General features: G+C 42.4%; 2 protein-coding genes across 2 annotated transcripts in view; one reads left to right on the plus strand and one right to left on the minus strand.

Annotated features, from left to right (window-relative positions):
• Window positions 1-9,363, minus strand: part of mnat1 (MNAT1 component of CDK activating kinase) — a 31,603-nt gene extending 22,240 nt beyond the window's left edge. Inside the window, exons 1-5 of the mRNA XM_034675782.1 lie at window positions 9,156-9,363; window positions 2,243-2,395; window positions 1,770-1,843; window positions 600-703; window positions 217-357 (exon numbers count right to left, since the gene is read on the minus strand). Coding sequence (XP_034531673.1) covers window positions 217-357; window positions 600-703; window positions 1,770-1,843; window positions 2,243-2,395; window positions 9,156-9,244 — 561 coding nt within the window. The 5' untranslated portion in view covers window positions 9,245-9,363. The remainder of the gene's footprint in view (window positions 1-216; window positions 358-599; window positions 704-1,769; window positions 1,844-2,242; window positions 2,396-9,155) is intronic.
• A 2,336-nt stretch (window positions 9,364-11,699) lies between these two features.
• six4a (SIX homeobox 4a) lies at window positions 11,700-17,012 on the plus strand. The gene is made up of 3 exons (XM_034675332.1): window positions 11,700-12,569; window positions 14,130-14,833; window positions 15,897-17,012. The coding sequence occupies exons 1-3, from the start codon at window positions 11,836-11,838 to the stop codon at window positions 16,487-16,489; spliced, it is 2,031 nt and encodes a 676-aa protein (XP_034531223.1). The 5' UTR covers window positions 11,700-11,835; the 3' UTR covers window positions 16,490-17,012.
• Window positions 17,013-23,785: the final 6,773 nt, after the last annotated feature.

Genomic DNA, 23,785 nt, shown 5'->3' on the forward strand with positions numbered 1-23,785 from the left:
AATGGAGCCGAGAGGCTTTGGAATCACAGAATGAGAACAATGCAGCCTGCAGCACAATGACTGGTAATAAGCTCTTAATGATCTCACAGCTATGGACCCTCAGGCTCAGGGTGTGTTTATGTGGATGTGTGAGTGTCAGACATGGGGCATCTGTCATAATGTGGGGGCTCATTGCTGCACAAGCCGGTGGACACATGCAACATGTGTGTCCCTCACCAGTTCATCCAGCAGAGTTTGCTTGTTCTTCCTCTTGGCCTGTAGCTGCCTCTGCTCTTCCTGCAGGACATCTAATCTCCGCTGCTCATTGTCCCGCTGCTCCAGCAACAGAAGCTCCTCCAGCTCCTCCTGCTCACGCGTCTGATGAATACAGAGAAGAGGAGAGGGATGCTGCAGAGAGAAACTCTTGTAATTGTGAAATAATGAGACTGAATTCTCATCCAGCTCTACTGATGCATTATTGTACTTGACCCTTGCTCCAGTTTCCCAAACAACAGGAAGTATTAATAAGTAATGTCTCCTACAGTGTTTCTTGGATCATCATCAGCGTCGTTATTAATAAAAGCTTTATGCATTTGTGAAAAGATTGTCTTCATACTTACGAGTTTTGCCTTGTTCTTCTGGATGATGTCTCTGTGCTCCCTCTGGTATTCTTCCATCCGCAGCTTTGTGTTCTCTACATCAATGTTGTTTGTCAGGTTAAACACTGCAAAAAAGATGCAAAAAGAAGCTTGTAGGGGACAGCAAACTCAGAAGCTGTTTCACTTTCCAAAACATATTTAGCCTAGGCAGAGGTAAAGAAAGAGAGTTTTATTCATTCATTTAGTCATTTTGGAACTATTAAGTGCAAAACTGAGTGTCCTCCATGACAGGCGGTTTAAAAATGTGAGCCATCATCTCCCAAAAAATGTCAGCAAAACCCCTCCCTGTTTCATTAAGGTCATTCATTAATACATTGGAAAAAGCATATATAGATAGATAGATAGATAGATAGATAGATAGATAGATAGATAGATAGATAGATAGATAGATAGATAGATAGATAGATAGATAGATAGATAGATAGATAGATAGATAGATAGATAGATAGATAGATATTTGTTGATGTCAAACTGCAAATTTAAAAGAAACCTTTCATCAAGGCAGTTTAATCTGAAATGTTGGTGGAATAACTGGGCTTTAAAGGGTTAAAAAAAGTGTATAAAGTAAGTAAAAGTAAATTCCAAACATCAAACTAAAGACATCCACCCTGGAGCTGTTTCTCCCTCCGTCAAGGGTTAAAGTCATCATTGTATGACAGAAACCGGATATGTGACATTTGCATTGTTTTCTCTCTTTCTGGCCCTGTCTCTGCTGTCCTGCTCTGCCCATAGATGTTACATTAGTCAGATGTTACACATACAAAATATCCCTTTTCTAGAATGTAGAAAAATTACACCAATAATAAGCCTTTGTGGGGAAGAAAGTTATTGTAAAATACAAAAATTACTTCCCCCTTTTAAATGCAGTGTGTAGACACCTCTAATGGTTGGTAATAACAGGTTTCGGACCATTGGGAGGAATTTTTTTATTGCATACAAACGTGCAAAAAGCCCATGGTGGGTTTCAAGCAAAGGCTTTTTGGCAAAGCTAGTCTCTGATCCGTGCCTCTAACAGGCTGTAATGACTGTAAAACATCCCCCTGTGAACCACAGTGAAGGAGAAAACATTATACCAGTAACAGTCTGTTATGCCGTCCAGCTCAGCATAAACCTCCAAGTTGGTGCTCCTACCTATGTCCTCCACCTGCTCCAGGTAGTCATTATACTCTCTCAGGCTAGGGAAGTCAAAATCTCTCTTGTTGTATCTGCAGAGAAAGAACAAAATGATGGTACAAATAATAAAACCAGATAAAAGCAAACATGCACCAACATTAATAGCTTCCATTAAATCAACCATTTTATAATACCATGTCTGCACACTCCCTAATAGACACCCATTAGATGTCAATTAAGGGGCTATTAAAGGACAGATGAGAGGGAAAGATGGGAGGCAGGGAGGGGCTGAGGAGTAAAAACCTGGCAGGGAAAGAGCCTTCCCGTTCGAGCCCCCCCCCCCCTCAGGGAGCCTCATTGTCTACAAAACAAACAGCGTAATGAGAAAGACAAAGGTGGCTTAAGAAGTGGGAGGAGGCACGAGATGACACATAAACACGCAGAGCCGCGCCCCTCAACACCCCCCACCCCCCCTTCTTCCCTTCACTCACATCTTCAGCACCTTCTTGCGAATCTCCACCTCTTTATCTACGGCCGGGTCCTCGAAGAGCTGCACGCGGAAGTTGCTCTTCCTCAGGGGCGTGTCGCACTGCACGCAGTTACCCGAGCCACGCACGAACAGCATCTCCACACAGTTCTCGCATCTATAAAGGGAGAGGAGACAGAAAATAGAAAAACATCATCATGCTAGATGTGAATCTCCCAGGGGCAGAGCTGAGAGTCAGCTGTGAGCATGTGTTGTCATTCCAGGCCGCTGAAACACAGTTTTCCTCAGAGTAAAGCAAGTTTGTGTTGGTTTTTTTAATGTCTGTATGTTATCATCGGCGCAGCGGGTGATAATGGGGCAGATGAATATTTCCTCTTGAGTGCTCAAAGATGGCCTGGATTATGATTGGAATGTCGATTAGGCTGCCTCCAACTCTCAGACAAGAGGAAATTAGTCTGACACCCCATCAGTGGAGTGTCTGTCTGCACTGGAAAAACATTTGCTTTATTGTTATTTCAACAGACCTCAGTCATTCTGCCACGTTGCATAATATGATAAAATCCTGTAATTTACAGTGTAGCCTATCATTATAAGAATGGACTATTACGTAATTTTAAAAAAGGCAAGGAAGCCTAAATACACAATCCTCTCATACGTACTTCATCAGCAAATTTCAGAGGTTTGAGACGCATGATCCCTTTAAAGGATTTCATTTATTTAAAAAGTAAAAGTTCTCGACATACAACTCCAAAACTTCCCTCTTTTCTGTCAGATTATCAAACTTCATGGAAGGATGCTGCATTTAAAATCCTTAAATACTTTGCAAACTCATCTGGTGTTGATCACAGCATGAATCTAAAATCTGTGTATGAATCTGATTGTTTTTCAAGACTACATAAGTAGCAGACCGGTGCAGTCATGATGATGAGATTTTCAGGCATCCTTCGGTTCCTCCTATGAATCACAATCCTCCTCAGCAAATAGCACGTCTCTCCAGCCGTGACCAATTCTGAGCAAAACGGCGGAAACACTCTTCACAAACTGTCGAGGCATTTTTAAAGAGCAGGTCTGCTGCGAACCAGCGAGGTTCACTCTGTGCACCATCATGACGTGAGTCCATGGCAACTGTCAAAGTTACCTGAGGGCACAACCCTGAGCTGAGCCATCAATCACACCTTTATGCAGGTAGGCGTATACCCATCAGTCACACTCTAATGAGGAGTGGACATTTAGGACAAAGGGAATGCTCCTACCTCTCCCCTGATGGGACGGAGGGCCTGGATAAACGTTTGCACAGTGCGCTCTTTTAATTAAGTCCCAGCAGAGCTTTATTTCCACAGGAATTCACCTTCCTGCTTGTGACCACCTTCACTAGAATGGGCAACATCTGGTTTCCAAATGTTACTATCTGCTTCTGAGCACTGACAGATTTTATAATAAAATACAGGGAAGTTGACGGGAAAAGGCAAGATTTGTCACTGCACGTCATTGTTGGTATGGTTGAGTCATTTCTTTCCAGAGCTGGGTCTTAAGGCTTGAGACTCTGGTGTCTAGTCAAAAGCTCTCAGGGGATTGAGCCTATTAGAACAATCATAGTCAAAGTTATCGTGCAAGACGTTTCACTTCATCAGCAGGATTCAAAACAGAAAAGCAGTTAAAGGAGAAAGTGCAGAGCCATGAAGTTTGGCTGTTATGGGTCAAACAAGCTGAAATTGCCAAAGTATGACACCAAGCATTCTAAGCTATACAACAAACACATCAAACTTTGATGCAGCATGGATCAGGGTTACTGTGGCTTGGCTTAAGACGAAGCCGCAAAATAAGAGCGAAAGCAGAACGCTGGGCAGAAACATCTGCGTTGTCCAGCATGAGGAGCCTCCTGCTCAAGTGCACCCTGGAAAAGGCAGATGTTCACTGCAGCCCCAGGCTACAGGAGATGTATAGGCCTGGCCATATGGAGGTAGATGGAGGGATTCGGCTTGTTTCCACAGGCCCACAAAGAGCCCATTCATCAACACGTAGTAAGGAGTGGGGCGTAGCTTGCCCCCTGCCCCATAAATGGACCACACAACAGAACTCTCTAAAGGGGAAATCCTGTGTAACTCTAGAGCAAAGAGGTTGAACGTCTAAAGAGGGAGGGAGGAGACTTTTAAGAGTCAATTTGCCATCTCTGCTCTGAAATACGCCTTCTCTTAGTGACAGCTTTCAGAGTGTGTGCCTGTTGCAGTTTGCAATCAAAGGGGGACTCAGAAATCTCTTGCCACGGCGTACTGAACAGACTTTAAAGTGAGTTGACTGATCTCTAGCAGCTTGCCATCCCATGTGTCCCAAGGCTGGTGTCGCTGACTGAGTGCTCCCGACTCCTCCCTCGCTCACCTGTCCTGCTCACAGCTCCAGGCTCCTATCTCTCCCATCTGCAGCTGTCAGCAGGTCAAAGGAGGGGGTGGGAAGAGGAGGGTAAACACTGTCCTAGCTCAGCAAAGAGGCCTTTTCCCTCTCCACCACCTGCCCCCCACCCCATTGCCCCTTGGTGACATTGCCTGCATCTTCGCCTCCTTCATTTACTAGAAAGAGCAAAAACAGAGCAACATTTTGAAGAGACAAGAGGAGGGTTCACTTCAGAGTTCATCATCTCCAAAGAGTCCAGAAACAGAGCAGAGCTGGCTTTCTGTCAAATTTAAACCTGCGATGGCGCTCTGTCCTGCCCTGTGACCTACAATACCTGCAGCAGCAGGGTCTAAAAATGCTGAGGCCCAGGAGTGTGATTGCTTACACAGGGCTTGTGTGGTCTTAAAAAAAGAAAGCTTCGATATGGTGCTTCATTAAAGTGCAAAGTGGGCAGAGAGACAGGCTCAACATTTGTCCTGACATAATTACATTTGCGTTCCTGAAAACAAAATCAAAGACATTAATGTATATGAAGAAATGCCGCCCAGTGAGGATTGAAAACTAGACAAACACAGGTTAACTCGGACTGTATGAGGTTTTCTATTAGCAACATAGGCACCACAACTTCAAGATTGCAAATTCATTGCTATTTACAGCGATGCCTCACAGATCTTGTAGTTCACTTCTGTCTTTCAGAAATATTTCAACACTTTGTGAAAGATGGTTCTTAGCTGTCCCACCTAGATCAATACTCTCCAGTCTGTCAGTCTGATAGAGAGCTTCAGACAGGGAGCCGTTCACTTGCCAAGTATGCTTTGCCATGAATGTAGTAGGCAGTAGGTAGTAGGTACTGACTGCTACATACTGCGTTTGAATTTAGTATGTCGTATGACTGTTCTGGTGGATCTGTTCTGCAGTACGCTGGGTCAGGCGTCACTGGATTTCCGGTTTCAGAAAGCGGAAGTAAACAACGACCAAGCTGATAGAGAAACTGCTTCTTTAGCATCACTTATGATTTAAAAAGTTAGGAGGCGGTTTATATGGAATTTAATAATTTTCACAGCACCTAAAAACTGAGTGCCCCCTTAAAAAAAAGGAGAAAAAAGAAAAAGTGGAATGAGCGCTGTACATTGTGGGAAACAGTACGCGAGGAAAACTGGTCTGATGCATACTGTGAAAATTTCCCGAATCAGTAGACATTCGGGGAGTTTTGGCATACTGTAGATTTTGCTCTTGTTCACATACTACTTACTACATACTGAATTTTGGCCAAATCAGTACGTACTGCTAGTATAGTAGGCGGTTTTGAAAACAGCAAACAGTGAGGAATAAGCTAGCCAGGCTTTATCAAAAGGTTAAAAATCAGGCTGCTGGTACCTTCACAGGCGTGGCTACAGTTGTATTGACCTTTTGATTTAGCGCTCAGCAAGATGTTCCCAAATTACCCATCTACTTTGATATGACAGTTTGTTTTTAGTTTGGCTGAGAGAGTTTAATGGCACCCTTACCTAAAAATAAAAGTCCATATTTACTTCTGTATAGCACCCAGAAGAAAACCTGGCTTCTACTTAATGAGGGTGTGTGTCTAAACAGTCATCCTCACGGTACTGGGTGGACCCCTCTAATCCCCACTGTATGCTTATGCTACTATCTTTTGAGCCCGACCGTGCCCAGTGTCAAATGCCAAAGGACATTCGCCCGGTGTCATTGTGCAAAAGGTAATAAATAACAAGCATCAAATGCCCCCAGTGACAGGGATACAAAATGTGCTGTGGTGGGGTTTATATTTAGATGCATGCTAAAGGAGGAGAAGCTCAATACTGCAATGCATCGCAGCGTAGAGGAGCTCAGTCAGCTCAGACTGGAATGGACGATCAACAGGGGTAACGTAAAGAGAGGAGAAGAGGCAAACAGTGCAGAAGGTCCAACTACAGCGGGTGTTTTAATTCTACCACAATTATGATCATTATTATTCAGATTTAGTTATGATCTAATTATACAGCTCCTATTTAAAAAGCACAGAAGAAACACCCATCAAAGTTTTCCAGGGATCAACATGACTTCCACTGGAGCCCAAAACTTGATCATTTAGTTTGTGTATCACTGTTAAAAAGTAAAAAGCATCTATTTCACACATCTGGGATGCATTTTTTGAATTAATTATCCAACTATTGATGCTCAAAATACATTTATTTCAATGTGATTTCAATATTTAAAAGCGTTAACACACTAGAGAGTTAGGTGGACATCTTGCATAGCAATCAGTTAATGGGATTTCAGTATATATACTGTGTTTGCATGAACACATTCTGATGTCAATAAAGAAGCCTTTCTAATTTCACATTTTTAGGAATTATTTTTATTTCTTATCACTGTCTCTAGCTGCATTGCTCCATCTACAGTACACGCCTAAGTGTCTACCAGCACTTGGAGAGGTCTGCCTGCAAACAAAAAGACAAATGACACCAGTGATGAAAACACAACAACAGTTTGAGAATGCAGCAGTTTCCAAGTGCTGCATTCATACACCGTCGCACCGGCTCCGAGGAACAAATCCAAGGTGACCCAGGCTAGGACATCTCTCCATATTGCTTCATTGCAGAATCATTTTAATTTTCTGTGTGTGGCCCTGCATCCAGACAGAGGCAGTGAGTTATGAGCTGGCTGACCTGATGACAAAGCACGGATACTTCCTGACGGTACAGTCAATAAACAGACAGGGTCGAAAAAAAGATGCTCTCATCAGGCTAGCTCTGTCGCTACATGATGCTCATGGAGAGCGTGTCCCATTTAAATAAGCAGGTTTTTAAACAGATGACAAGGTTATATGATTGAAAACGCACAGCAGACACCTTTACCAGGTACGGACATGAGAATGAGGAATATTCAAAGAGTGGTGTGAGAAATTAGACGTGGGCCAAAACAGCATACTTAGTAGGCAGCAGAATTCAAATGATGACACTTTCAGGAACTAATTTTTCCTTTAAATAACCGGGATATCTTTCTGCCTTTATTTTCATTTTAAAATTAAACATTATCTATATAATAACCTTATGATAGGTTATAGGTTAAAATAACTTGTGGAGAGCAATTTGTATTATTCTAAATAAGTTTTAGACACCGTTTCGGGTAGAACTAATACTTGATCAAGCAAACCCCCACTGCAGGAAGGAGAACGGAGTCACAGACTTAACCCGGTCAGCAACCCCTCCAATCAACACTGAGGTCTGTCATCCTCAGGGCTGAAACACACACACACTCACTTTGCCAGACAAATAAGCTGATTTTAAATTGCACTACAGTAAAGTTTTTTGCACTTTTTTAAAACCATATTTTATCATATTTATTAGCTTACTTATTTTATCTTTAGCTTATCTTTTCTAGCTAGGTCTTGTTTATCCATTCTCTTCGTCTTGTGTGTATTTCCTATGTTTATCTGTTGTTGTCGTTTCTACGGTCTGAGAGAGAATCGCAATATCAAATCCTCTGTATGTCTGGTGCATACTGCAGTTTTTGACAATAAAGAAGACTTTGACTTTGTTTTGGTCTTTGTGTAGTTTATTTACTATTGTTGCACCCACAAGTCCCAAAGCTAGATCAATCATGATTCATCAGTTAGCAGAAAAAACTGTGCAGAGTTTTACTGAAACCAAAAACACAAATACATACTCTAAAACAAACCTAATTCCTTTCTTTTGCACCCATAACTTTTATATTTATACCATATTTCAAATGTCTTAGTTGCTGGTAAAAGAAGCTCTGATATCTGTAGCACCATTGCTTTGTTTGTCTGACTATTCCTGCACATGCATTTTGATTCTGTCTTGCTTGTTTTTATTTCTTGTGCCTGTGAAGCACTTTGTAACCGAGTGTTTTAAACGTGCCATATAAATAAATGTTTATTTACTTACTTTCTTACTTTCTAAGTACATCCCCAATTAGTTTTTATATATTGTTCAAATAGGCAGTTAAGATACATTTTTATTTATTGTATTTAACCTTTATTTTACCAGGTAAAACATTTTTGAGAAGCAGTTCTCATTTACAAACATGACCTGCACCTACACGAATAGGAAAGTGTTATTGGGAGCCAGCAATGTTTCAGAGTGATTAGCTAAATTGACAGGACTATCAGGACAGTAACAACAGCACTTCAACTTAGCTGCTGTTGTAATTCGTGCTATTTTTAATACATAGTTCTAGTCTACAGTATTATTGTCACATAACTTGTTTAATAACTAACAAGAAGTAAAATTATCCTCCTCTGTTTCTGTTACATCTGAGGATGAAATTAAACAGCCTGTTAGCTTAAAGCTAGTACAGATGTTCAACGTCTTTTTAACGTTCGTCCTACATTTACGTTGAACATGTGTCGTAGTTATTCATAATCAAGACTTTGGTCTCCTGTTTATGGGTTTCTTGAGTTGAAATGAGTCTTTTTGCACAGTTTAAAGTAAAACTCGTCGAGCTGTGTTGGATTCACTTCCCCCCTTCCTCTAGCTTGTTAGCTGTCAGATGTAAATACTCACAGCGTGTGCCCGCAGACATTCACCATCAGCTTCAGCGAAGGATTCCTGTATTTGGTTGTTTTGCACCTCGGACATCCCTGGTCATCCATTTCGATCTACGAAACACGAATTACAGAGCTGGAGAAAAATGTCAACAACAACCAGGTGCTCTGCTACCACTGTCCAGGCAGCTAAGTACTGTGTCACACAGAAATCAGTCCGACGTGAACCGCGACTAATAAGAGAAGTTCCTACGTAACGATAACCTCTCGGGTGGGAGATGCAGGACATTAAAGACAAGGACAAACTGGCTGAAAACAGTTTTTATCCCAGAGCAATAAGTGCACTAAATTCCAAGTAATGAAATATAAAATGGGACTGTGCAATCTTCCTGTTCACTGAATGCCTGCCGGTTGAATCCTGGATGTGTCTTGTGTTAAATATTTATTTATGTTTGTCCACTGTTTTATGGTTTTTATGATTTTTTATTTTCTACTTTATTTACTGTTCTTTTATGCATCTTTTGCACTGAAAGGGGTTGCACCTCAATTTCGCTGTACAATGTACAATGACAATAAAGATATATACTATTCTATTCTACATGTAGTAGTATCACTCGGGGGTCCCCATTGAGACTCAGGGGCGTCGTAGTGGGGTGAAAAGTGGGACTGACTACCTAGGTTCAAAGTGGGGAGTGTGTTTTCTACTACGCTTTTCTAAAAATACTAAAAATGTCTGAATAAATAAACAAACATTCAGAATCCCTTTCTGGAATTTTCTTTCCGGCTCCGTGAGATACGCGTCTCTTGCCTGAAGTGGGGAATTGTCCTATTTTCATAGCATCTAGTGTGGCTGAATCCGATTGAAAGTAAACTGTAGGTTTTTGGAGTTTTATTTTATTTCATGAGGTTAGATTATACCAAATAATTCGCCCCTTGTTGTTATTCAACAAATCGCTTGGCTTCAAATAATCTTGTTTACAGAGGTGGACAGTCTGAAGGTCAATATGGTGCAGTTACATTTGGAGAAATTAAAAAATAATAATAATATTGATATGTAGCTTAGATTTGAGCCAGTTAAGCAGGAAAGTTTTAAGCATATATTTTTGTATAATGCAAATAAACCAATATTATAGCAGCAATGTTATATCTTGTGGGGTTGGCTGTGGTGATGGGGGCCACTGAGGTTTATTTTCAGGGGAGCCAGAATTCCTGGCGACGCCCCTGGCTCCGAGATAAAAAGTGATCTATGTCCTCTAATAAACACCAGGCTTGTATCAAACGAGACAAAGCATAATGTTCTGATACTAATTTTCACTGCCTCCAGCACATTACTTACATATATTCCATTATCTAATGTGAGTCAGCACTGACACATAGTTAAAACCAGAACGTCCTCCTCTGGTGTTCCCCAGGGTTACGGATATCATATTTGCTCGTTGAATTTGTGATCATTTATCTATTCTTCTGGGATTGTTCACGAGGATGTATCTCAGTTATTTTAAATCAACAATTTATAATGATGACATGGCACTATATTGGTATTACTTTAATAATTTCAAAGTCAAACTCACTTCAAGGGAGGTTGGCTCACATTATTGGCCAGTCTTTTCAAAGGTATAGTCCTAATATAATATAAAACCTACTAGAATAAACATTTGACATCTATGTGTTGCCTTCAGAGCAGAGCTGGTACTTCTTTTGATAAACTATATCATATCAAATTACATAAAAGGCCCAAGATATTTGCTCTGGGATCTTACTAAGTTAGAGTTACATCGTTTTGCATTTTTTAAACTTTTATTACAGTACAAAGTATTTGCATACATGAAAATGTTTTTGTTATTACTACATATATGGTCTTAAATGGATTTGAGCTGATATCTTTGCTCTTCTGTGCTATGTCATGACTTAATGTGTGGGTGGCTTGTGACAGAGAATAATATGGTCATATTTTATTCTAATCACACCAGGACCTTGAACTATTTTTGCATCTGTCCTTAAGGTTAAAAAAGTCCCCACCTATAAAATGTTTTGTTTTTTGAGGCTGTATCTGATGGTGTGGTAGCTATGAAATAATAATGGAAACAAAACATAAGAGAAAAGAGGAAGTGCTGTGTGAATTTCATTATTAAAAATCCCTCGATGGTTATATCAAACAAATCCAGTCAGAGTATCAAATTAATTTAAAGTGATGTGATTCAATGTCGAATTCTAGAAATGATTTCAAATCTGCACAAGTATAAGTAGTCTCAGAGTTATCCCCCTTGGATTTCCACACCTCGGTATGGGAATAAAACGCTTTTATGTTTTACGTAAAGCTAAGTCAGCTCCTGACAATGCAGACAACAAGGATATCCCGTTCCCACGATCCTAGCAGCACTCACCTTGCACAGGTGAGCTACGGGAATCTACAGTAAGTTATGAGTGACAGCTGGAAACTAAACATTCGTGTCTGAATCCCACTCGCTCCTCCCTAATGGGGCCCTCGGCGGCCAATAGCGTGGCTCTCCTGCAGATAGACCCCAGCGTGTCTCCGTCCAGATCCAGTCCCCGCAGAGTAAAAGTCACGTTGGAAGGAAAAGGGGAGAGAGATATCTACTTACAGCTGCTGTCAGATATCCGATCGCATTCGCATGGCGAGGAGGTAACCTGATCGAGCTGGGAGGAGTGACTTTACCAGGGAAGGCTTGAACAAAAAAATGTCTTCTTCTTCTGCCGGAGAAGTCACAACAGCAAATGACATCAAGAGGGAAAATGTGAAGGAGGTGGATACGCGGGAGTGTATCAAGCTTGTGGCGCTGGACGCGGCGGAGTTGTCCATGGAGCGCACGGCTCCCAACGCGGACTCGGTGCGCACGGATCTGCTGGTGAGCGCCGCTTCCTCCCTGGCTTTCTCCCCGGAGCAAGTGGCGTGCGTCTGCGAGGCGCTGCAGCAGGGAGGCAATGTGGACCGGCTGGCCAGGTTCCTGTGGTCCTTGCCACAGAGTGACCTGCTCCGAGGGAACGAAAGCATCCTGAAAGCCCAAGCTCTCGTGGCTTTCCACCAGGCTCGGTATCAGGAGCTGTATAGTATTCTGGAGAACCACAGTTTCAGTCCGTCCAACCACACCTTTCTGCAGGATCTTTGGTACAAAGCCCGGTATACCGAAGCAGAGAAGGCGCGGGGGAGACCCCTGGGCGCCGTGGACAAGTACCGTATCCGGAGAAAGTACCCTCTCCCAAGGACTATCTGGGACGGCGAGGAGACTGTGTATTGTTTCAAGGAGAGGTCCCGAAACGCGCTGAAGGATCTGTATAATCAGAATCGGTACCCCTCTCCTGCCGAGAAGCGGAATCTCGCCAAAATTACAGGACTCTCCTTGACCCAGGTCAGCAACTGGTTCAAAAACAGGAGACAGAGAGACAGAAACCCGTCCGAGGCACAATCAAAAAGGTGAGGAAACTATTGAAGCAAGTTTTATAAACTAAAAACTTCAGATGCAACAAATTATAACAAGGGTTTTTTCTGACTGTGCTGTGCGTAAAGGGCGCATTAAAATAGACCTACGCTATTTTTAACAAATGATTTAGAACTTTTTTCGAAGAGAGACTCCAACATTTTTCATTGAGACTCGAGTCAGTGACTGACAATACTCTGTTTATTTCATAGACTTCCTAAGTTTTACACTATGAACAATTAACAGTGAACAGTTACTAAGCAAAAAAAGTGTGCGTAAAAGGGTTTGGAGCACGCTTTTAATGTTTTGAAATATGAAGCGGTTGTCACTCAGATCCGGTTTCAAGTGTGTTGCTGCTAAGGGGCATTGAAACCATAAGCAACTAAATAACATAGTGACTCCCACAGCCCGGTGATTTGACTGTCAGGCACCAAAAGTCCTCAACTTTGACGAAACAATGAACAATTCAACTTTCATTTCATCTTGTAAATGTGTGCCTGTATGTGCACGGAGTCACAGGCGAACACACTCAACACATGGGCGCGTGCACCAGCACATAAATCGTTTTCATTCTATCTTTTTTTTTTCAGACCAAAAGAGATCTTAGAGCCTCTATGAGCTCCTGTGTTTCTCTTCATAATCCTCCACACAAACAGACTGAAGCGTAGCTTCTTTCATGTTTCTCTCTCTGTGAACAAAGCTGACGCACACCTGGTGGAGGTGACCCCTCTCTCTCTCTCTCTTTACACACTAGCTCTCTCTAACACACATTCAAACACACACACTATTATGTTTGCCTTTCAGTTGCTAAAATGATCATTAACAACGTTTGTCACTTTATACCCTGTAGATTTGAACACACTTATGGCAACCAGTGTCCTTGTTTATATCTCTTCCTGGGAGTGTGTGTGGTGTGTGTGTGTGTGTGTGGGGGGGGGGGGGGGGGGCAGCTCATGGTGTGTGTGTGTGTGTGTGTGTGTGTGTAGGCAGCAGCTGTTTGAATCAATCTTAAATAAGAGTTGTTCATTAACAAGCTGTAACAACGAAATCTAAATCACTTCAAAGGCTTTAAGGAGAGAAAAAAATGGATTTCAAATTGTGAAACCATTTCAAATCAGAGGAACAAATTCAAATAAATACCCATAGCCATTTTTTTTGTCACGCAACCACTGCTGGCATTTTGTCACACTAGAATTTATAGCGCCAAATGGTTGCACGGTTGTTGGTGTGAGCTGGTTGTTGTCAGTGCGGCTCTCCATGAGGTAGGAGAGGGCAACACACAGACAAACACAGCCTGCTCTTCAAAGCTGTGTAATAACACAGCAACAAATGTGACCCTGTCTGCTCTGTGTTCAGCAAAGAACAAGCTGTGGACAGAAGGAATTACAAACACTGGTTCTTATTGAATTTATATGTGAAATTGATTTAGTGTGTCCCCTTTAACCAAAAAATGATAAATTATATTTTACAGTTTCACTTCAATTTATTTTGGTTAAAGTGTGGCCTAAAGTTTGATTTTTCATACACTTTTTATAATGTTTCCATCTTTCCCACAGTGAATCTGATGGAAACCACAGCACAGAGGATGAGTCCAGCAAAGGCCAGGAAGAGCTGTCTCCTCGTCCCCTCTCTAACTCCTCAGATGGTGTGATCACCCATGGGGCTCTTCCCCTTCAAACAGGGCATTTGGACAGTGGGGTGGTCATCCAGCAGATCGGGGACATAAAGCTGCCTCCTGGTTCTAGCAGCAGCAGCCTCTACAATGGAAGTCTCGTGACCAGTAACACCTCCTCATCCGTGTTTCACAATGGAGGCTCGTCTTACCTCCACACTCCTGGAAACATCCTCTTCAACGGGCTCAATTTGGGTATCCAACCCTTAGCTTTCAACCCTCTGCGGTCATCTGGAGGGGTGCTGCTGGGGGGCTCAGGTGTGGACATGCAGATGCAGACAGGACAGGAGAAAGGACTGGGTGGTTCTGCAGAGGACTCGGCCCTGCCGTATGCCTCCTACCAGGGCTGTGTGAATGGCGCCGAGGTGAAGCTGGAGGGGGTTCACACCATGGCGGCCCAGAATGGAGGCTCCTCCGTGCTCACCTTCGGCTCCTCGTCAGGGCCGCTGCAGCTAGGGGGCTACAGCCTGGTCCAGGTACCGAGTGGAGGAATCTCTGACGGCGACGGCAGCTCATTACTCAACAGTGACGTAGGTCTTCCTCCTCTTCAGCTCTCCTCTGCCTCACCTGTCACGACAATCACACAAGGTGGGTTTAGAAAACTACTGAAACATAGAACATAGAAGCTTGTTTGGCTTTTAATCTTATGCTCACTTTGAAGTTATAGTCAGATAAACTGAAGTGAGATAGATGAAAACAAACAAACAGAAGCACCTTAAAAGATTAAAGAATGTAGTGATTTGATTAAAGTGACCAACTAAGAGCCTTCAAGTGATATTATCTATTAATGGGGAAACTTACATCAGGATTTAGAGGCAGTCGGAGTTTGTTTTCAGCTTTTCAAGCAGTTAAGTAAATTCAGAACTGTTGCTGATTTTTCAATAATGTGATGTTTCTTTGTTATTTTAGCAATGGCAACCAAGGAAAGTTCATATCAGGATTCATTCTTGTCCTAAAAGTACCAAATTACAGACATATACTCTTCTGCTCTATGAAATTATGGATGATGTATTCCTTTATCTCCTAGCTTTCAAAACAATCAGACGTGACCTTTGCCCCCTTTAAATGTTCTGGCAAATGCTACATGTCCGAGCCAGTTTGTCAACAGGTCTCTACTACGTCCCCTTGAAATCTATCTGAGCTGCTTTATTCTTGGCTTGCCTGCGTTTGGGTCGTAGCCCGAAGGCTAATACTGAACATATCACAGAGCGAAAGAAACAGGGCCACACACACAAACACACAGAAGAGGTGGTCCTCTGAAAACCCCAGAGATGAATAAAAACAAGTTGTGGAGTCACCATCACTCATCATCATTGCGCTCTTGATGTGCAGACCAAGAGGAGGAATGTTTCAGACAATCAGGGGCCTTGAAACACACTAACAGGGAATAAGATGTTCCAGCTCTCACTTTGACAAAAAGCAGAGAATCTACACCAGCATGAATACTAAGGGAGAGGAGAAAATTGCAGCATGCTGTTGAGTCCTGGCTCTCGCTCTCTGGGGCTCTGCAGGGTCGAGCTTTAAGAGTACAAAGTGTGTGAGACATGAAACAGCAATTTAGGGGCCAAGGCCTGCTGTAAGTGAAACGTAAAATACTGTGAGAAAAGGTGTAGATAACTTTATGTACTGATCCATCTTTGTGTCACCACAGGTTCTTTGTCTCTGAACAATGCAGCTGTGACTTCCTCCAATGGCAACTCGTTCCAACAGCAGGACAAGCTCACCATGTCGTCCCTCCACCACAGCACCGTCCTCTACAACATGAGCAGCGAGAACCAGCCCTCCATCAAGAAGGAGCCTCTGGAAGGGGTCGTCTACTCCTCGTATCATCATGGCCTCCACCACCTGGACCACAGCGGTCAGCTCAGCTACACCACCCCTAACTCACAAGACGCCGCCTCCAGCCGGGGTCCTGCCTCCACCACCGAGGTCCACACCATCAGCTCGTCCAGCCCTGAACCAGAAGTCTACACCACCCTTACCGTCAGCACGCCCCTCATGGTTCAAACGGACCCCAGCGGCCACCACCTCCAGCCTTCAGAGTACCTCCGTGGCATTCCGTCCTCGCACCTGATCGGGCCCGGCGGGAGCGCCTTCATGAACCTTTCTGAGAACAAGGTGGAGGTGGCCGGAGGTGTGAGTGAGATGGTGCGAGTGATGTGCGGGGAGATGGAGGCGGTGGAGGGGAAGGATCTCGCCAAACTACAGACAGTGCAGATGGAGGAGGACATGGCTGACCTTTAACCTCTCCTCTCGTTGAAGCCCCTCCCACCGCCCAAGCAGAAACATGGTGAATCTTTTTTGTGTGTGAACGAGTGCGTGTGTTTTTTTTTACCATTTACTTCCCTTAAATGTTAAATTATTTGTGTTTTGACTTTTACAATGCACTCTAGCCAGAGAGAGGAGCCCCGTGGGTGGGCTTTATCAGCTTATCATAAAAATAAAAAAAAGTCTGTGACATGTTTTGAAAAGTCCCGGCTCGTAAGAAGGGCGGCAGTTGCGTGCTCCGAGAAAAAGTTGTGTTGGAGTTTGAGCCGTGTTTAAATGTGCATTTTTATAGACAACACCTGCTACTTCCTGTTGAGTGGATTTGATCCACAGAAGCAGGTGCTGGAATGCCTCAAAGTCATGTGACCGGGATGTTCCTCCAAAACTAAATGCGTCATCTGGGTCAAACCAAAAAGGTCATCTGGTAGGGGGAGAAGAGGGAGAGAGAAAGAGGCTGTGTGAAAATGGTCAGTTAAAGAGCTAGGGCTTTACTCAAGGACTGCACAAACACGCACACACAAACACACACACACACACACACACACACACACACACACACACACGCACACACACACACACACACACACACACACACACACACACACACACAGAGGAAAATAAGGTCATTAAACTCACAAAGCTGCTGATTTAGGAAAAGTGTCCTTCAGGAATCAACTTAAAATCTCTGAATGCCTCTTAAGTTTCTGCAAAACTCTGCTTTTTTGTGCTTTAAATCATACCAAATGAACTCAAAGTTAAGACTAATGTGCCTTTCTGCTTCTGAAAAACACCACAGCATTGGTCTGTCTGGGCGTTTGCACTACCATAATTGCACAACCTTTCATTTGGAGGGCTTGTCATGTGTAACACACTTCAATAAATGCACACTATTTCAGTAACAACTCAGATTTCAAGCCTCATCATCAACCGTAAGATGAAGATAGGAATGATGCCGTAGAGGTCTCACTCTGATTCATGTTGTTGTTTATAAAGCTGCAGCTCGTAGTATGTTAACTAGACGTGATGATGCTGTTCTGCTCTCCTGTTTTCTATCTAACATGTCGCCCTTCATGGATGCTATTTTTCTATAAAAGGATTGTAACCGTTTCTCTTTGCATGGACACTAGTGCCTTTTTACTTTGTGTTTTTTGTGAATACCACTGAAAGTAAGCCTGTGACTCCGCTGGCACATTTGTTGGGTGTCAGTCGAAGGGGAAAGACGAGAGAATGTGCAGCCCATTTGTCAAGTGTGTCCGGTGCTTTTCACAACAGGGGCCTAATTCCTCTCCTTGCTGTCGTACAGTACATGACCGTTGTAGCACATTTCATTTCAGCCTCACAGCCAACTCAAACCATGCATATCTCTCAGTGCAACAGTCGCACTCATGGACTAGTAATGATTTTTCTTTGTCCGGATTTATAAAACGATCCCATCAATTTGAATGGACAGTTCAGTATACTCTCAGTGCTTTAATGTCTCATACCAAAAATGAGCTGTGGGCAAAACGATGGTCATTTGTGTTTTTTTTTATCTTAGTTTGGATTATATGTTTGTTATCTGAAATTATGTGAATGTATTTTTCTAAATCTCCATACTGCAATAAAAGTTTATATTTATAAAAACATTAAACAATCTTTTCACTTCTTTTTGACTAATTGAGCTCAAAGACAACATGATTAAAATCAAAGAGTTGTCTCTGAAGTTTTTAAACATTTTAGGGACACATCATATTTGCATTAGAAGTGTATGGCAGACAAATATACCATTCCAAATATTTCAGGGTCCTGTGCAGCCAAACACGAGCATGGGGAGGGGTACACAGTAATCCTGCAAGCCTGGTGCAGCTCTCTGCAAACCTGCAGTGATCGTTTGCACATGCCTGGCAACCTGGACTTCATTAGCCCTCCTTTTCTCATCTCAGTCCCTGTAATTCAAATAAACAGCAATGAGATTTCCAGAGGTAAAGCCCCTTTTGGGTGGGGGGTCTGCAGCTCCCCACAGCTCAGTCCAATCCTATGGCCTTTTTCCCCCCAGAGTGAAGGCCGGACTCGCCCTGCTTCAACATGTGGAAGAATGAATCTGAGGCGCTGTCACTCAGAAGAAAACAGTCCCAACTCCTCTCTTGGCTCCTTAAATTCATAAAACTTCCACCCGGTGCTTGTTCGCTCAGTGGGCGCCCGACCAAAACAGCAAGGAGAGATAAGACGGGAGACAAAGTTTGACAAATGGACAAACAGCGGGGGATTTTGTTTTATTCACAGCGTGTCTGTGGTGGATTAGAGGAGTTGTCTTCCTGGCTGCAGGAGTTATATATGATCTAAGTGATGACCTAAATAAACAGAGGCTGTTTGTCCGTGCTCACTGTTGAGGCACAGAGAGAGAAGAGGAAGAAAAAAACTGGGAGACTTAGCGGGAAAGGGAGGGAGAGGCAGGCAAGCGGGAGATAGAGTTACCTGTGCACAGGTGACCTCGTTGCCATGGGCAGTGGATTAGCTGATTGTTAGGTATCAGGTGACTCCTCCTGTAATATTGAAAAGGGTGAAAACGGCTTTGTTGGAGCCCAGAACAATATCCCATTCGCAGCAGGGACAGGCTCACGGTCTGTGGGTCTCACGGGGAGGGGGACAGAAAAAACTCCAAATTCCACCTTTGTATTGTGACTATAAATTAGACAAGAGAGGAGAGGAGCTGTTCCCTCACAGATCATAGAATCTCACAGTGAATGGGACAGATACTCACTGCGTAGTATGTTTTTTACTTTCCCTATATGGGAAAATAAAGACATCCCCACATCTTAATACGAGAGGATCATTTTGTCTACATTTCAAACATGCATCATAAAACATACCTGATCGTAGTAAACGAGGGAACTCCCCCAGAACTCTGGCCTTATTAAAAACACTGACCTCTGCTCTTTCAGATGGTTTCAAAGCTGACATTTAATGCGGCGCAGCAGACTGCAAGCCATATGTAACATGACCTGGGGAGCACGGTACTCCACTGCTCCACGTCCCACTAATGAGAGGGCAGGGGTCAGCGGGTACCAGCCTGCTCGCACAGACCCACCACCACCGGCCAAAGCAAGGGGAGAGAAACTAAATCTGCTATTGGCTCGTGGAAAGTTGGTGGTGTTTATGAACGAGAACTAGAGGAATAAATGTTCTCAGCTGATGTAGATTTTTCTATTACCTCCAGTTAAAATAGGTGAGCTGTTTGCTGGCTGGCAGGGTCGGAGGTTTGTACACACTTCATCATGTAGTGTTGGGAAGGAGAAGATGAAACTGTGAGTCACAGGTTCGTCCTGGAAAGAAACATAAGGGCAGTTTTAGAGGGACACACACACACACACACACACACACACACACACCCAGACAGAAAGGTAACAGCTGGGTGGCAGCAGCATCTCCTCCTCACCACAGTGGTCAAAACAGGGAGAAAAACAACACTCTGTAACGGGAGCAGGCCACATGAGGCCATTGATCTTCACATGGCAACACACACCTGCTGCTGCTCAACTGTCCACCTTAAAAGTGAAACATGTTCTAGAACTCTAGAAACTCACTCTCTCCTGGAGTCATTTTTGAATGTGTATGACAGCATTGTGGTGGCGCCCCCTCTCTGCCAGCAGCAGCACGTCCTGTTCTTTAAATCCTTCCTTTTGTTTGTTTATGCATTTGACGGCCCGCCTGGTTTGTTTACTCACTCCAGCCCGGCAGCAAAATAAAAAAAGCAGAATTTCCCTTTAAACAAATACAACCATCTTTCCGCTTGAGGCGTGTTTACAGAGCAGAGCACTGTAAAAAAAAAAAAAAACTCCAGGCCGTATAATTGCATATTTGTGGAGGTGGTCCTTGGAGGAAAAGCGTAATGATTTTGATGGGGAGGAGGGGGTTAACCCTCAGTGCACTTGTACCAGGTCTAATTTTCCAACATGACAGGAAACTCTGTTAAGCTGATAATTGCAGCTCCAATTTCATTTAACTCACTCATGTCAACAGTTGTGTTTTGTTTTGAGAGAAGGAGCTGTTTTTTTCTCCTCGCTGCCTTTCTTCACCTCTGGAATAAAGCGCTTTTACTTTTAATTAAAAACACGTGGAGGACATGCTGAATTAACCACACACTGTAAAACAATGACTCACTATTGATTGGATTAATACACTGTCAATAAATACTCAAAAAGAGACCACTGAAGGATGTTTTTTGAACAATGTTGCCTTCCATTTAAAGGACAATAAATACATGTATTCATTCTTAATTGGGGGAAATGTTATTTTGCAGTTTAAAATGGTCTGAATAAATAAATATTTATAATACAGCGTATATTTGAGAGGGCAACTTTAAACCGCCACCAAATCTGTCCCATAAAAAAAGCTTAAATCAAATCAAATCAAAACGGTTGGGACTTAATCTGACATTTTTCATTGATTTCAACAGTATCCAGTCCATACAGCTGAAATAGCATTTTTGGATTTAGTCCGAGTTAAACCCATCTGTTCGGTGAGCCATTCGTCATTTCAATTTTCCTCCATCTATAAAAAAGCCCCTCCGGTAAGAAACACAGGCTTTCTGTTGATGTCAGTCTGATGAAGTGTTTCGAGTCGAGTCGTTTTCTTTCTCTCTTTTCTCCCACAGCTCTAGATGCCAGCGTTACAATTCATTTTTGCTCTAGTAATGAATTACAATACAGCTATTGCTCATTCAATTGCCAATGTGTCTTTTTACCTCCAAATTTAAAAAAATAGTCGGATTAATTAAACAAAGAAGGACACACAAGCACTATGTTTCAAGCCTACATCAAGTCAATTTGGTGTAATAAGAAAAGGCGAAAAGTTTACTTTCCTGGGATGAGAACACTCTGACTCATGTGAGTTTTCCCAGAAAAGGAATGACTACATCTCTGAACATCCGTTATATTTAGCTGCCTTGATTTTTCAAGGAGACTTTACAGCCTGAGTTATTGTGGGCTTTGGAGGAAAAAGCTTGTAACGAGAGTGAGGAATCCCTGCTCTATGTGAACCCCGTTTTGCACGGAGTAACGAGTGATAGTGCACCTCAGTGTTGCATTACTGGTCGGGGTCTGAGGAGTCCATGCAGCACTGATGGAGGCGCAGAGAGTCCACATCTTGAAATAATCTGGCCCCCCGGGCTGCTCGGGTTAAAGGAGGAGGCGCGGCGCAATGTGGTAGAGATATTAGAGAAACCCGAGAGCCGCTCATCAGACAGCTCATTTACTGAAGCACTGAGCTTTTACACACAGACAGAGAGAGCATGAAGACCCGAGCTCAAGTGGTCTGAGTGTCCACTGAAGCCACAGTGAAACATGTAGGCTGGAGGATGCACTAATTTAATCAGGTTGACGCAACAAGAGGCGCGTAAAAACAAGCGTAAAGCTGCTTTTTAAATACACTTTAACTTAATGACTTAATATAATATTATTTAACTTAAATAACTGAAATATATTGCAGCTTAAGTAAAAAAAATAATCTTTTTATACATTTGTATTATTATATTATCGTTGTTTCTTATTCCTACTGCTTATGGCACTAGTGGCATTTTTTTATTTCCCTCCCAAATCTCGCTGCTTTATCAGGGACTCCAGGCGTGTTTCAGCCAATGATCTAATATTATTTTGTTAATTTTAGCACAACTTAATATGTTTTCCATCCATTTAGGGAAGATTAGCAGTTTATGACTAGTCCAATGTAACATAAATGCTTAAAAAAGTAGTTGGTGTATGATGTGACGTGCTTTATATGAACTTTTCTAATCCAAACTGCCACAATAAACTTTCATTACTGAGATGATTCTATTGCTGGACCAAACCTATTTAATCCTGTGGTTGGAGTTTTTAGTGTAGATATTTACCTAAATTGCCAGATTTTTTATTATACAATCAAAGCATATTTATGCAGTCCAGAAGCTGTGTAGATTATATCTGTTTTCAGTTGTCCCTGTGCGTAAAAACTAAAGTTCAAAGCATTTTATCTTCACAGTAAAAATCTTTCTGCAGAGTGGTTCTCTTCTAAAAGCTTTCACTGAGAATTTGTTTAGGTTACAACATTATTTTCTAGGTCACATCTACTCCCTCTAACATATTGAAAGAGGGGTTTTCAGTTTCAGACTCTGGTGCAGATAAAGAAATGTGATCTATATGGCTCAAACCAACAACTGCCCTACCAAGAAGCAGTGTCGCAGAGAACTCATTTACTAATGGATTGGTTTAGTGTTTCACCCAGCAGAAAACACTGGAGCCAGTGCGGTGCCCGTCTAATCCCTGAAATATAAATGTGGGCTACAGGCTGGAAAAAGGTTTGCAAAAAAAACCAACACGTGGTGATGAAGAAAGAAAACATGAAACAACAAATAAAAAGACATTTAGATACAATTTTCAGAACCAGAAGCTAAAGGTTCGTAAAATGGTTGTATACACATTTAAATTTATTTTTTTTGAAAGTGTATGGATGTAAAAACTGTCAATATTTCTGTGTGTTTATTATCCCAGATATTTGTCCAAATTTCTGGCATGTTTTGGGCATGTATATAGAATCAGCTTCTCTCTCCTCCTTATACACACATACATACACGCACATACACACACACACACACACACACACACACACACACACACACACACACACAAAAACACACACATACACACATACACACACACACACACACAGCTGGTGGTCTGTATATCTGTCCCATAACACCTCTGGCAGGTACTACAGCAAAGGTTTTCTCATATAAAAGACGTGCGTAATTGCGCACACGGAACCACCTATCATAGGAGCTTATTAAATTATATCGCCTCATAAAATAAACAGCTTGGGCAATTAATGGGAGGTGGGGATACTACAAAATGGTCAGCCTGTACGTAATTAAGGTAGTGGGCGTCAACCAGAATCAGCTGTGACAGTAAATAGACTCCAAGGTAGAAAAAAGATCCTTCAAAATAAAGGGAAAAAAATAATTCAGATTTTATATTTTTGAAACAGTTTTTTATAATGCTCTGCACTTCCGTCAATTTATTTTGTGGAGTTTTAAGTGTTTCATAGATATCTTTGGTCTTTAAAAGTGTACAAACTTTCCCTAAAAGATAAAAACGTTGGTGCTTTTGTGGGTTCACCCTCCACTGACTGTGATTACAGATAACGTAGGAGGAGATGCTAAGTGTGGTTTGTCCCACGTGGGAAACTTGAAAGCATATATATAGTCCCAACCAGCAGAAGATGTATATTCACAACATGTTAATACGGCTTTTTAAGAGGTCT

This window comes from Notolabrus celidotus, chromosome 22 (assembly GCF_009762535.1).
Source record: "Notolabrus celidotus isolate fNotCel1 chromosome 22, fNotCel1.pri, whole genome shotgun sequence".
In the NCBI taxonomy this organism is placed as follows: domain Eukaryota; kingdom Metazoa; phylum Chordata; class Actinopteri; order Labriformes; family Labridae; genus Notolabrus; species Notolabrus celidotus.

What these genes read in the sequence shown, in the direction of transcription:
- six4a (XM_034675332.1), top strand. Translation starts at nt 11,836, where the DNA reads ATGTCTTCTTCTTCTGCCGGAGAAGTCACAACAGCAAATGACATCAAG. An exon ending in TCCGAGGCACAATCAAAAAG is followed by an intron (nt 12,570 to 14,129) that starts GTGAGGAAACTA and finishes TCTTTCCCACAG; the next exon opens with TGAATCTGATGGAAACCACA. An exon ending in TGTCACGACAATCACACAAG is followed by an intron (nt 14,834 to 15,896) that starts GTGGGTTTAGAA and finishes GTGTCACCACAG; the next exon opens with GTTCTTTGTCTCTGAACAAT.